The 12,238-nt window shown below is 40.1% G+C and overlaps 1 protein-coding gene across 1 annotated transcript; it reads right to left on the bottom strand.

Annotated features, from left to right (window-relative positions):
* Window positions 1-7,927: 7,927 nt before the first annotated feature.
* Window positions 7,928-11,075, bottom strand: LOC147144974 (prolactin-releasing peptide receptor). Its single transcript, XM_086036150.1, has 3 exons — window positions 10,619-11,075; window positions 9,361-9,758; window positions 7,928-8,149 (listed from the first exon to the last, which is right to left on the bottom strand). The coding sequence occupies exons 1-3, from the start codon at window positions 11,073-11,075 to the stop codon at window positions 7,928-7,930; spliced, it is 1,077 nt and encodes a 358-aa protein (XP_085892276.1).
* Window positions 11,076-12,238: the final 1,163 nt, after the last annotated feature.

Here is a 12,238-nt window from a genome sequence, read left to right as displayed (position 1 = left end):
CTCCATCAATAAGTACTTCTAAGCCATAATGCAGGGTTGGGCCAAATGTATTTTATCGACAAACTATTCTGAGACTACATTTCTTTATTATTGTCAAACAACACAAAACAAAAAAAAGCTCAAGTGACTGGGCGGAGCAGCCTCCACGATCGACTGTTTTTATTGGACTTCTTGTCTGGTCCATAGTAAGCAAACATTATGTTCAAGCAGAAGTGTTCATAAGTGCACTCTGGCTGCATCTGGAATGCAGCATCACTGTCAACATTGCCAACAACTATTTTAGTTATCTAAACTACTGTTATGATGGACCAGGCAGGTCATCTCTGTTGTTGTGTTAGCAATTGCTCTCAAAAAACATCAGACAATGTTTATTTCCAGAAACAATGTTACCACTAAGATCATTTGTTAACAATCAGCACGTGCTTAACAGTTTGTCTCCCTAAAGGGTACACACCAATGACAGCTGGTCAATAGAGGGCGCATGGGTGCCGCACCACCACTGGCAGCGGTCACCACATTACTTGCCTGTAAGGCAAAAAGTTCAATGAAAATGTTAATGATAAACTACAAATATTTTGAAATGAACGTGTATCTTTATTTTTTTGTTTTGTTTTCATAAGCAGCATATGTAGTTTGTTGTTGTAATGATGAGTAAAGTTGCTTCGTTCATCCGTGTTGTCTGAAATCATGACACATTTCCCGTCTGCGGCGCAGAAATCTTTTCCCATTGACTCTGGTTAAAAGTTTGGTATGGGCAGTAGCTCCTTGACTTTCTTAGAGACTTTCAGTGAAATCAATCATGGCCAGCGGGTTTAAACACATAACAGTATCTGATTGGTACACAGAGCTGAATTATTTGGGATAGTATAGCAGGTCATTGACAATCAATTTAGATCAAGTACCAACAAGACGAGTCCAACAAGAACATACAACTTTCTAAAGATGGCTCATTTTATCGTACAATTACAGACAATAATATCATATATATAATATCAATACTGTATCTGTACTTGAATCAAAATAATGCAACATACCAACTAAAATGAGGACGAAAATGATATGCTATAATAATTTGAGCAAGATGAAGAGAGGAAGTTATTTCACCATTGAGGCTTTATGTGGCTTATGTTCCCACAGTTCACTTTCAATATGTGTGTTCTCAATGCAAATTGACATCATTGACATCATTTGTTTTGAGAATACGGCACCTGAATTATATATATATTTTTTAACCTTTGGAGTGGAATCAGTAGTGCACATTAGTGTACATTAGTATTGTCAAGCATCTCACTAAAACAAGTGACCACTGACTTTATTCTGTAAATGTACAGGACACAATAATGTTTGATAAAAGACGGTTTCTGTGAAAAAAATCTGAAATCTTACACATGCAAAAGCATGACAGATGAAATACTGAACTAGTCTATGCTGTACATATTTTCCTATATGAGCGGAAGTCACTAATAATGATTGTGAATGAGGCATACCTTGTTATGGCTACAGTTATTTTTTAAAGTGCTCTATTAATAAAGTTGAGTACATGAATACATTAGACTAAGTAATATACAGTCTGGAATGCTGCTGTTAAATGTACATTGTTTTTAGATTTCCTTGTTGGCTCTAAATCCCAGGTTTGCAAACTTTAGTGCTCAAGGGCCATATTTCAGTATTAAAATGGGCAGAAGGGCCACCTAATTCGGGGATTAATAAAAAATAATTCAAATTTGTATATTGAATATTTTCATTTATTAAAATAATAATTCATTTTCGTCTTAATTTTTATCATATATAATGAATGTAATATAATTAATTACAGAATGACTTAATGTCTATGTTAAAATGGTTACATGGACTATGTTATTTTATTATTTACAATAAATCAATCAGCATATTGTTTTATTTTCATGGTAAATTAATAAAAAGCAACATGTAATAATAAAATATATGTATTTGTAATACCCACAGACAGGCATCCCTTTGTTTCTTCCATTGTAATTTTTATAATTACAATTAACTAAGCAATTATTTATTTTTAACAAAAGTTTAAAATGTATATTTAAATTGTTTATCTTATCAAGGATTTTTATTTTTTTGTTTACATTAAAACAATAATTTATCCATTGAGGTAAATGGAAAAAAAAGTAAATATATTTTAAAGCGGAAGTCAACCCAAACATTTTCTTTACAATAATATTTTCTATCCAGCCTCACTAGTCGAAACACGGCATTCTGATTTATAATGCGTTTGTGGAATATGAGTTAAGCAGTGAAATCCACCCGTTTGGAAGGTGATAAAATCCAAGAGGGAGTATGAAAAAACTTATATCATACTAATTATATTCAGATAACAACCAATCAATCCTCAGTTTCAGAAAACAGGTGAGCCATGATTGGTCGGTACATGAGCCCTGAGCAACTGTGATGTAATTTTCCGTCGACAGAGGTGACAAAATGGCTGACCCCTGAGATGGCTAAAAACGGGTGGATTTTGCTGCTTAACTCATATTCCACAAACACCATATTAATCAGAATGCCATGTTTGGACTAGTGAAGGCACATAGAAACATATTGCAAACAATTATTTTGGGTCGACTTCCCTTTAAATTAAATTTACTAATTTCAATGGGAGAAAAAAGACTAATAATATATGTTTGCTTGTTTGTGCGGCCATATGTGCCCTGTGACTGGCTGGCTACTAGGCTAACCTCAAGTTCATTGACAAAGGCTTTCACTCATCCGCACCCCTAATTACGAAAAAAAACAAAAACTAACGCAAACACACAAAAATGGATGGATGATGAATTGAAAACTTAAGTCGAGCAAGCCTTCCAAATGGCTTGGCATGCACGTGCCGGATAAAGTCTATTAGATTTTTTTTTTTTAACTTAAGAAATGCACACGCTTCGGCAAATAAGACTGTTGCTCCAAACTTGACCGGATAGCTGTACATCTACACCTACGCTGTTGTGAAGAAATAAAAGACCTTCCTCGTTAGAAACAAATGTCAGACAGCCTCCACGAAAGAACATGAGGAGTAAATCTAATTTGAGGAGCGCTAAATGCAGTCTCAAGGTTCACTTAGCATAAATCAGCATGGCAGCCTGGCTGCCAGGTAACAGGCAGTGAAGAGGATTTTTAGAGAGGTGACAGCATTATTAGCAGCCACTGGTGCAAAACTGAAGGCCATGTGTGGGTCATTCAAGGTGGGTTCTGGGGCCACACCTGCCCGCTTGACATGATGTGTCATGACTTTGGTCATAGCATAGCATTGAGGCAGCAGACAGAATGAATGCCTACAGTGGATATAAAGTTTACACACCCCCTGTTCAAATGCCAGGTGAATAATTTCAAAAATTGACCACCATTAATGTGACCTATAACCTGTACATCTCAAATGAAACCTGTTCAAGAGGTTAAGTCAAAATAAACAATGGAGATAACATGGTGGCAAAAGTGAGCACAAACCTTTATAACTGGGGTTGTGGCTGTGTTCACAGTTAACTAATCATATTCAAACAATTTAAATTAAAAAAAATTACCTCTGTGTTGGTTTGGTTTAGCTGAAGGAAATTTTGGTTCACCCAGTTGTAAATTTGCATTAGATAGTCGCACAATATGTTAATTGATCTGCTGTTATTTGGGGACATTGATAAATCTAGCTGTGTGTTATCTGCATAACCGTGATACCCAACATTGATGTTCTGAAGCATTTGACTCAAAGGTAACATATCGTCGCTGTCATGTGAAAAACACTTATCTCCATTTTTTTTTCATTTTCTTATTTTTACCTGAATCATTTTTTCCGCGTTACAGAAATCGCATTAAAGTGAAAATTAAAAAAGTTTCCAAAATTGGAGATAAGTGTTTTTAACAGGACAGCGACGATATATAGGCTGAACAAAAGGGGTCCAAGGACTGACCCATGAGGGACCCCACATGTCATGGCCGTTCGATCAGATTCAAAACTTCTAATGGTCACTAAGTAACTCCTTTCCTCCAAGTAGGACCTCAACCATTTTAGGAGTGTTCCATATAATCCCCCCAAAGTTTCCAACCTGTTCAATAGCACATTATGATCAATTGTATCAAATGCTGCACTGAGATCCAATAAGACCAATACCGACACCTTCCCTGCATCAGTCTCATATCATTTACTGTGATGAGGTCGGAATCCTGATTGAAATTTATCAAAAAAGTCCGTTTGAGTTCCAAAAATTTCTGAGTTGATTAAAAACACTTTCACAACAATCTGGGTTAAGAAGGGAAGGTTTGAGATCTATAATTTGCTAACATTTAGAGACATCCGGCGTTCTCTTTTTTGGAAGGGGCTTGATGGCGGCACTTTCAGGGGTTTAGGAAACTCGCCTGACTGAAGTGAACAGTTGATTATTAGCTGTTTTGAAAAAGTCAGATGGTACAGAGTCAAGACGGCCGTTGCACATGTTATAGGTCACATTAATGGTGGAAAAAAGTTTTGAAATATCTTGTTTTCATTTTTTATATTAAAAAACAGGCATTTGAACTGAAATATGTAGACTGTTTTTTTTCTTTAAAAATCAACAGTATTAAGAGCATTTCAGGGCATGCAAACATGATTAGAATTCAAGTCACATTGTCACCATCTCTCAATGTGCTGCCTGGCTTGTGATAAACAGAGTACTAATTATGTTAAATACCATAATTAATGCGAGTTGTCCCTCTCGCCAGTTAATTTATGCTAACCGCCACCTTGCAAAATACTGTAGAAATAAACACACCCACAACTACAAACAATAATAATAATAATAATAATAATAATAATTAATTATAATAATAATTAATCAGTACATTGTTTCATCCATAGTGTTGGTCCTCATTTGGGTTGTGGGTGAGCTGTAGCCTATAGTTTTGTGGTTCCGGCCATATTGGAAGATTCAAACAAACCCGTTCACCAAGATGCCATTAGGGTAAATCCATCCAAACATTTTCTATACTGCATCACTGAAACCTATCCCTGTGGATTGAGCCAGAGAATGGCTACACCTCCTCAGTCAGTCACATGACATAGAAATAATCCCAAAAATCAAATCAAGTCCAAGACATGCGCAGTCATGCAATATATGTATCATACAATGAATGTATTCCTCTCAGTAATTACTCCTGATAGCTATCACTTTGAACGTTAGAAATAAACACACTGAACTTACATGAACCACAGTCAAGTCAGGAAAGCGGCAACACCGATTTATATGATAAATTGGCTTAGTATGAGTCTGCCCGTATTTGCTGTTTTTGCAGGCCACACATTTAAAGGGGGAGTCTGCAGTGTTAAAAATACTGCCAAGATTTCAATGTAGCCTCATAAATCCTACCCCCTCCTTGAGTCTCTGACCAAGGACAAGCCCGTCACTTATGTGCAATTCTCCAACACTACCTGTTACCTGGCTTCCTGATGTACCGTGGTCATCTGCGACAGCTTCACCAATTTCATCGAGTCTCATTTGCCGATAAGTAAAAAACATATTATCATGAATGTTAGTGGCAAACTAACTTGCGGTATTATAACTAGAAAGTTATTGCCATGTGCATTACATTTGATAGATTAGTTGCCGCTTGTTTAGCAGCAACTGGCTTTGATAAAAGCTATTAATATCAATACAGTCAACAAACCAACATTGCGGGTACCGGGTTGGTGGTCAAGATATTTCACAGATTTATTTTTTTGCACAAGTTGCAGCCATGCCACTGTTGACCACTAGATGGCGGCACACTATTTAATTCGACAGAAATTTTGACTAACATCAGACTACACGAATGCAGCCCGATTTTGAGCCAACAGACCTGTCGCAGACAAATGTAGTGTCTCGTAGCCGATTTTGAGTTATCCTGACGCATCGTAGCCTATGTAGTGTGACATACTCAACGATTGGTCGTGCTGCCCGGGACGCTTCACGACTACGACGACGAAAGTCTGGCATGTCACAATTTTTGTTCGTCTTGCTGCAGAGATTGACATGTCTTATGTTGTCCTTTGATTGGTTCTGCGGTATTGACCAATAGGAAGACAATGCCCTCCTTTGACGAGAGACTGGACGTGCCGCGCACAAACAAACAAACAAAATGGCGAAAAAAGGAACAGACAGTACTTCTGCTTTCACTCCCGGTGGAGCTGTGATATGGAGGAAATATTAGTGGAAATGTAGCAGCAGTGTCCCTGCCTGTTTGACGTTGACAAATAGGTTAAGTAAATACAAATGTGGTTCTATATTTTAGTTCAGAAATGATACAGTAATAAGTAGATTTAAGATGGGTTTTTTTCCTGACAAAAAAAATTATTTAAAATAAAAAATAGGTGGTAAGTTGATTGGACTCTCTAAATTGACCCTAGGTGTGATTGTGAGTGCGGATGTTTGTCTCTGTGTGCCCTGCGATTGGCTGGCAACCAATTCAGAGTGTCCCCCGCCTACTGCCCGAAGACAGCTGGATAGGCTCCAGCACACCCGTTCACGTTCAGTCATACATTTGTGTTGGTTATCTTTTAACCACTTGGTGGCATTAGCGAATGTATGAAACCTTTTAACTACACTCATCTAATTCTGTATTGGTGGTGCAAGTTTTTTTTCAGCTGTATTTTAAATATGTACAATTGATTTTGATGGCAACATTATTTGTAAAGACCAGCTTTGTGGTTTGTGTTTTTTCTTTTTCTTTTTAAATTGAAAGACAATATGGTGCCATTAAACATATTGGTCACATACTACCCTCTCTCCACCATCGAGGAATATCCACCATCGAGGAATGGGATATTATTACAGAATGATATTATCTGGTAGTCTGTCAACGTGACCGTCGTGAATGACAAAAAAGTCGTGTAGTCTGAGAAGGCTATAAGGAAGGAAATTGAAAACAGGAAGTATAGTATTTCAGCTCACTGTAGTGTTTGCTAAAGATGGTTGAATTTCAAGCCCCTTCAATCCTGCTTTTCACGCCTACAGAAATTGTACAATGCACATCGTTGAACGGGATTATTAATGTGTATTGTGAGATAGTAAATTAAATTTGTTAATCACAAAGAGGGATCAGTACACTGTTTGTACAATATTTTGGTGTTATACATTACATTGCTCTTGCTCTCTCTCAATATATGTATTTGTAATATTTCAAAGTACGGTATGTTTAAAGACATAAAAAAAAATGTTTCAGTGCCATAAATGCTATAAAAACATGCCTCACTTGTATTTAAAAGGGTTATTTCGTTCATTGTAGGGGTGGTCAAGAACCAAACCAATGTGATGGAGGAGGGGATTACTGTACTTCACATTTTAGCTGAGGCAATGTCTAAGGAATTGTTATGCTTTGTTCAAGATGAGAAGTGGATGAGCCTGGGTGGGAGGCAGAGCAGGTTGCGCTGAGTGTGTCTCTGATCGATTGTTTTGCTTTGGTCATGGTGGTTTCTTGCGGGATCATTTTACTGATGTACTACTGTCAGGTCATGTTGTCAGCTTTAACAAACATCAGAAAAAATTACTTTTGAAAATCGCAAACTCCTCCTTTATGTTTGTATACAGACGTATCTCAATCCAAGTGCACGCATGAAGAGCAAAGCTAAACCATACAAATCCGAGGAGCTGAGTTAACGATTAAAATGTGGTAATGAAAAATAGATCTGAGTGGAACATCTTTGTAATACAATTGAAGTGAATTTGCTGCACGATTAGCTATATGAGAAGTCAAGCATTTCTACTCCAGGTGGAGCACAATGTCTGATCACAAGATCCATGTAGTGCTGGCCTTTTTGCGTATTGTTCATGTTCAGTATCTCCAATAATCGTCATGTGGATCTTTGATAAAGCCAAATGAATGGAAGCCTTGAAAAAATATGAGAAATTCCAAGTTGGTTTTTGATAAACAAGTCTCCACAACACAGATGGATGGACAAAGTTGGAGATCAGATCCTGGACAAGGACCTCTGCACCATCCTTTGGCTGTGACAAGGGCACAAGTAGCCTCTCAGGTGTTTGCGTACTTTGCTGTGCAGCGAGGCGTAGATGAAGGGATTGTAGCAAGCCGAGCTCATTGCCACTAAATGACAGCATACTTGTAAGACGTTGATGTAGCGCTTGCCGATGATGTCGCAGTCTGGGTCCAGGTCCAACAACAGGTTCAGAACCTAAAAATGACATGATCACTTAAGAAAAATGCAGGATGGTACTCAACATATGGAATCGTAATTTCTCTTTTTTTAATGAACATGAATGCACACTAGCGGCGATCCAATCGATTGGTCATCAATTGTAATCGGCTGAATTCCGTGGAAATGAACATGACCGGCATCTTGCCTTCCAAGCTGACGCGTGCAGTGTCCGACACCACTTGCAGCCGCCAGCTTCGGCTTGAGTGAAGCGGCGTGAGAGTGATTCGAGACCTCATCAAACAAGCGTCAATTTTCAGCGAGTGTGGCTGCATTGGAACCTATCATTTCGGCTGTTACGTTCCAAATTGGATGGCGTGTTGTAGGCCGAAAAACTGGGGCCATTCCCATATGTGCACGTCTACTCATTCCCATTTCAGTCTCTGTAAATATCCTGACTGGTGTTTAATGCCTCGCTCGTCCTAGCCGTGAGCCACGGAGACGTCAATCCTTTTGATATGTTGAAGTGGGCATTAGTAGGGATGTCCACATAAATTTTGGTGCCAATTGATCACCGTTTTTGCACGTTATAAGCAAATGAATGTGCAGTGATTTCCAATGGAGAGTTTGTAATCGGTTCCTCCAGTGACTCCGACCGAACAAGGATAAAACGGTAGGGGGCGTGGCCTTTGGCCTAATTAACGAGAGGCGTTACTCATGGAGTCACTTAGTTCCTAATTTCTCCCAAATTTATTGATGAAATAGAAAATGACAACTCTTTTCATTTTCCAGATCAAAAAATATATAAAATGAACTTGTTAATGAAAACACGCCCCCCCCGGCCCAACAAGCCCTTTAACCAGATGCAAACCTGCTTATGAGATCAGATGATGCAGGCAATCCATACTTGATTGTATCAAGTTTTGCAGGTTTACTTCATAAAGTGGCAGTTAGGGGGATTTGGGTCGTTATCATAACCCATTTGGCATAAATTGCACTTGAGGACGACATGCATGCTTTGCCATTTCTACTGATGAGCTGCTTTTGCATGGCTCATTGTGGACCTAATAGCTGAATGGTGAGAATGATGAGCTTCTCTAATAACATTGTCTACAAAGCTTAACTATTAATGCACAGTCGATCCAGTGTATGGATCTGATAACCGTCATGTCTTCAAATGGGCTACATGAAGCGTAAAAAGTCCAGTTCGTAAGAAAGGTAATGGCGATAGTTTTTGTACATTATCTCACCTGCAAAGGCAGCCAGCACAGAGCAAATGCAAGCACTGAGGCCACCAGTAAAGAGAAGGTCTTCCTTCGCTTTTGCTTCCAGTGCTGCCTCCTGCTAGTCTGCTCCCCGGGCACAGAGTAGCGCTTCAGACTGACGCTGATGGCACAGTACGAGATGCTCACGGACAACAGCGGGATCATGTAGGAGGCGATTAGGATGAAGCAGGAGTACACGAGTCGCAGGTTTCCGCTTTCCGGCCAGAATTCTTCGCAAACGACCAGGTCGATGCCACTGGGTCGTAGGTCCACGTAGCGTGTGTAGAAGGACGGAGGAGCGGCCAAGGCTAGAGATAAAAGCCACACGGCCAGCGTCACTGCACTGCAACCCCATAAAGAGATCCTCCGACGCATTGGGTGAGCTGAATGAAACAACAACCAGACAAAGTCAAACATTTTACTCTATTTTGTTTGGCCTGCAGCGCTAAAACCCACTAGAACAGGGTTAAGGGACCCAAAAATAACACATTTTAGTCATTTATATTTTTTAAGTTAATTGGCCGATTAATTGGATATCAGAATTTTATTCATCTTAATATTGGCATTGTCTTAAAAAAAATCCATATCACTTTGCGCCCTAAAATGAATGGATGGCTAAAATATGCTATGATACTTGAGGTGGAGGCGCATAGAAGTTATTATTGTAAAGAGAAATGTTTGGTTGACTTCCCTTTTAAGAGAACGAAAACCCGAACAAAACTGTACAATGTACGCAAGTGGTGGAGCCAGAAGGTAGCTAATGGGTGGGCCTAGAAAAATCAGGGTGGGCCTGAATATTTTGCTCACTGAGCACAGTCCTCCTGTCTCGACATATCGTATATTCAAATAAAATGACAAACTGAATAATATGAAGTTCGGATATTCCTTAGACAACCACAATTATGTCATTCTTAATATTCAATAAAATAAAAAAATAAAACACAACGAAACACTAATTCAAAAATAATTGAATAATTTACTAAAAATTTAAAAGTACTGTATATATTTTTTTCACGAATCTCACTGGGTGGGCAGTCTGTCTATCTGGGTGGGCATGTGCACAACCATGGCTCCGCCCCCAATGTACGCTAATTTACCACAGTGCTTCCAGAAAAGTGTGCGTGCACTGTGCTGGCATTGTCCAGCTCGCATTTCAGGGGGCGTTGCTTATCAAAAGGAGAACTGGGACCAGTAGGGCGCTGACAAGACAGCTCCAGGCATGATTTGCAATAATTGGTCTTACCTAGGACAACATATCGGTCGACCGCGATGGCGGTGAGAGAGAGCACTGACGCAAACACCGTGGCGCATTGCACCAGGGGTACCAAGTGACACAGCGGTCTCCCAAAAGCCCAGCCGTGGCTGTCGAAGGCATAGGACATGGTCAACGGCACACAGCTCAAGCACATCAGCAGGTCCCCAGCGGCCAAGTTACAGATGAAAAAGTTGGTAGCGTTGTGGAGCTTCTTGTCCACCAGGATGCAAGCTAAAAGGAAGGAGTTCCCCACGCAGGCTATGAGCACCACCAGGCAGTAGAGAGGCATGAAGAGAAGTTTGAAACGAAGCAGAAGCTCCATGCCAATGAACATGTCCAGTGGGTCACTTTGGTTCAGTGCTTGACTTTTGTTTCCTGCCAGTCGGTCTTGATCTGCTTGGTGGCTCGTGTTGGAGCTCATATCATCTTTGATGAGGATGTCCATGCTTGCCTGGAGAGAAGCAGGACAAGTCCATCATAAATCAAGTCAGACAGTGTTGATATTTACGCCTATGCTGTAAAGCATGAGTCCAGCTGAAGGTTGGGGCCAACATTTTTGAGGTCCACTTAAGCAAATTAAGTGCATCTACTTTATGTGGATTTCTTTCGGTATGGCTTTATTCATCTTTATACTGGCAGAAAATCAGTGTGATTTTTCTTCCACTTCATACTGATAACACAATCGCACTAAATAAAATCCTCTGAATCCAGACAGATTTTTTATGTAGACTGTGCTACCACTTGACGAAAAAAAATTGCGTACAGGATGCACAGCACTTTTTTTCAGTGAAGGTGGAGAAGTTATTTTTCATCTGAAAGTTCATCTGAGAGCATTGACATTTCCTTGACTGTAATGCTTTTAGAGGCAGAAAACAGTCGGACATGAACAACTTGCCTTTTTTTTTCAAATAATGGTTCTTAGCCACTCGGGCATATCACCGCATCATTCAGTGATGGTACCCATAGATACAAGGCATGAAAAACATCATGAGCAGGACTAACGGCATTGCTATAACACGGCATGATATCTGTTTTTAATGGTTCGTTGGCAAAAGACAGACCATAAAAAAATTCTGATGCCTGGTGTTTGCGACAACAACGTCAACTGTCGGTCATAGCAGAATATGGGTGTGAGGTTGAATACCTTCCTGGCGAAAATAACCCAGTCGCTGATGCCCTTTCGTGGATCGAAATCAACGCCGTCCACCTAGGAATCGACTACGCTGTTGCCGATGCCCAGGCAAACGACGCAGTCATGCCCGTGTACCGGACCGCTATCACTGGCCTCCGCTGGGAAGATGTGCCATTCGGCAACCCAGGTCGGACATTGCTCTGTGATGCACTGGCCGCGCCCGCCCGTACATGTCTACATCACTATGTCGCCACGTCTTTGAGACAATTCACGGACTATCCCACCCGTCTGGACGTGCGACTGCCAAGATGAGGATGGGTTTGTGTAGCACGGCATCAACTGCAACGTCCGTCCATGGGCCAAGAATTGCGTTACCTGCCAGGCCAGTAAAATCAGCACTCACACGGAGTCTGGTATTGGCCAATTTGCCCACCCATGGCGACGCTTTGCCCACCTCAATGTTGACGTTGTGGGCC

This window comes from Filicampus tigris, chromosome 7 (genome assembly GCF_054856515.1).
Source record: "Filicampus tigris isolate MCC_2025a chromosome 7, RoL_Ftig_1.0, whole genome shotgun sequence".
Taxonomy (NCBI): domain Eukaryota; kingdom Metazoa; phylum Chordata; class Actinopteri; order Syngnathiformes; family Syngnathidae; genus Filicampus; species Filicampus tigris.
This window is presented reverse-complemented; position numbering and strand designations above follow the sequence as displayed.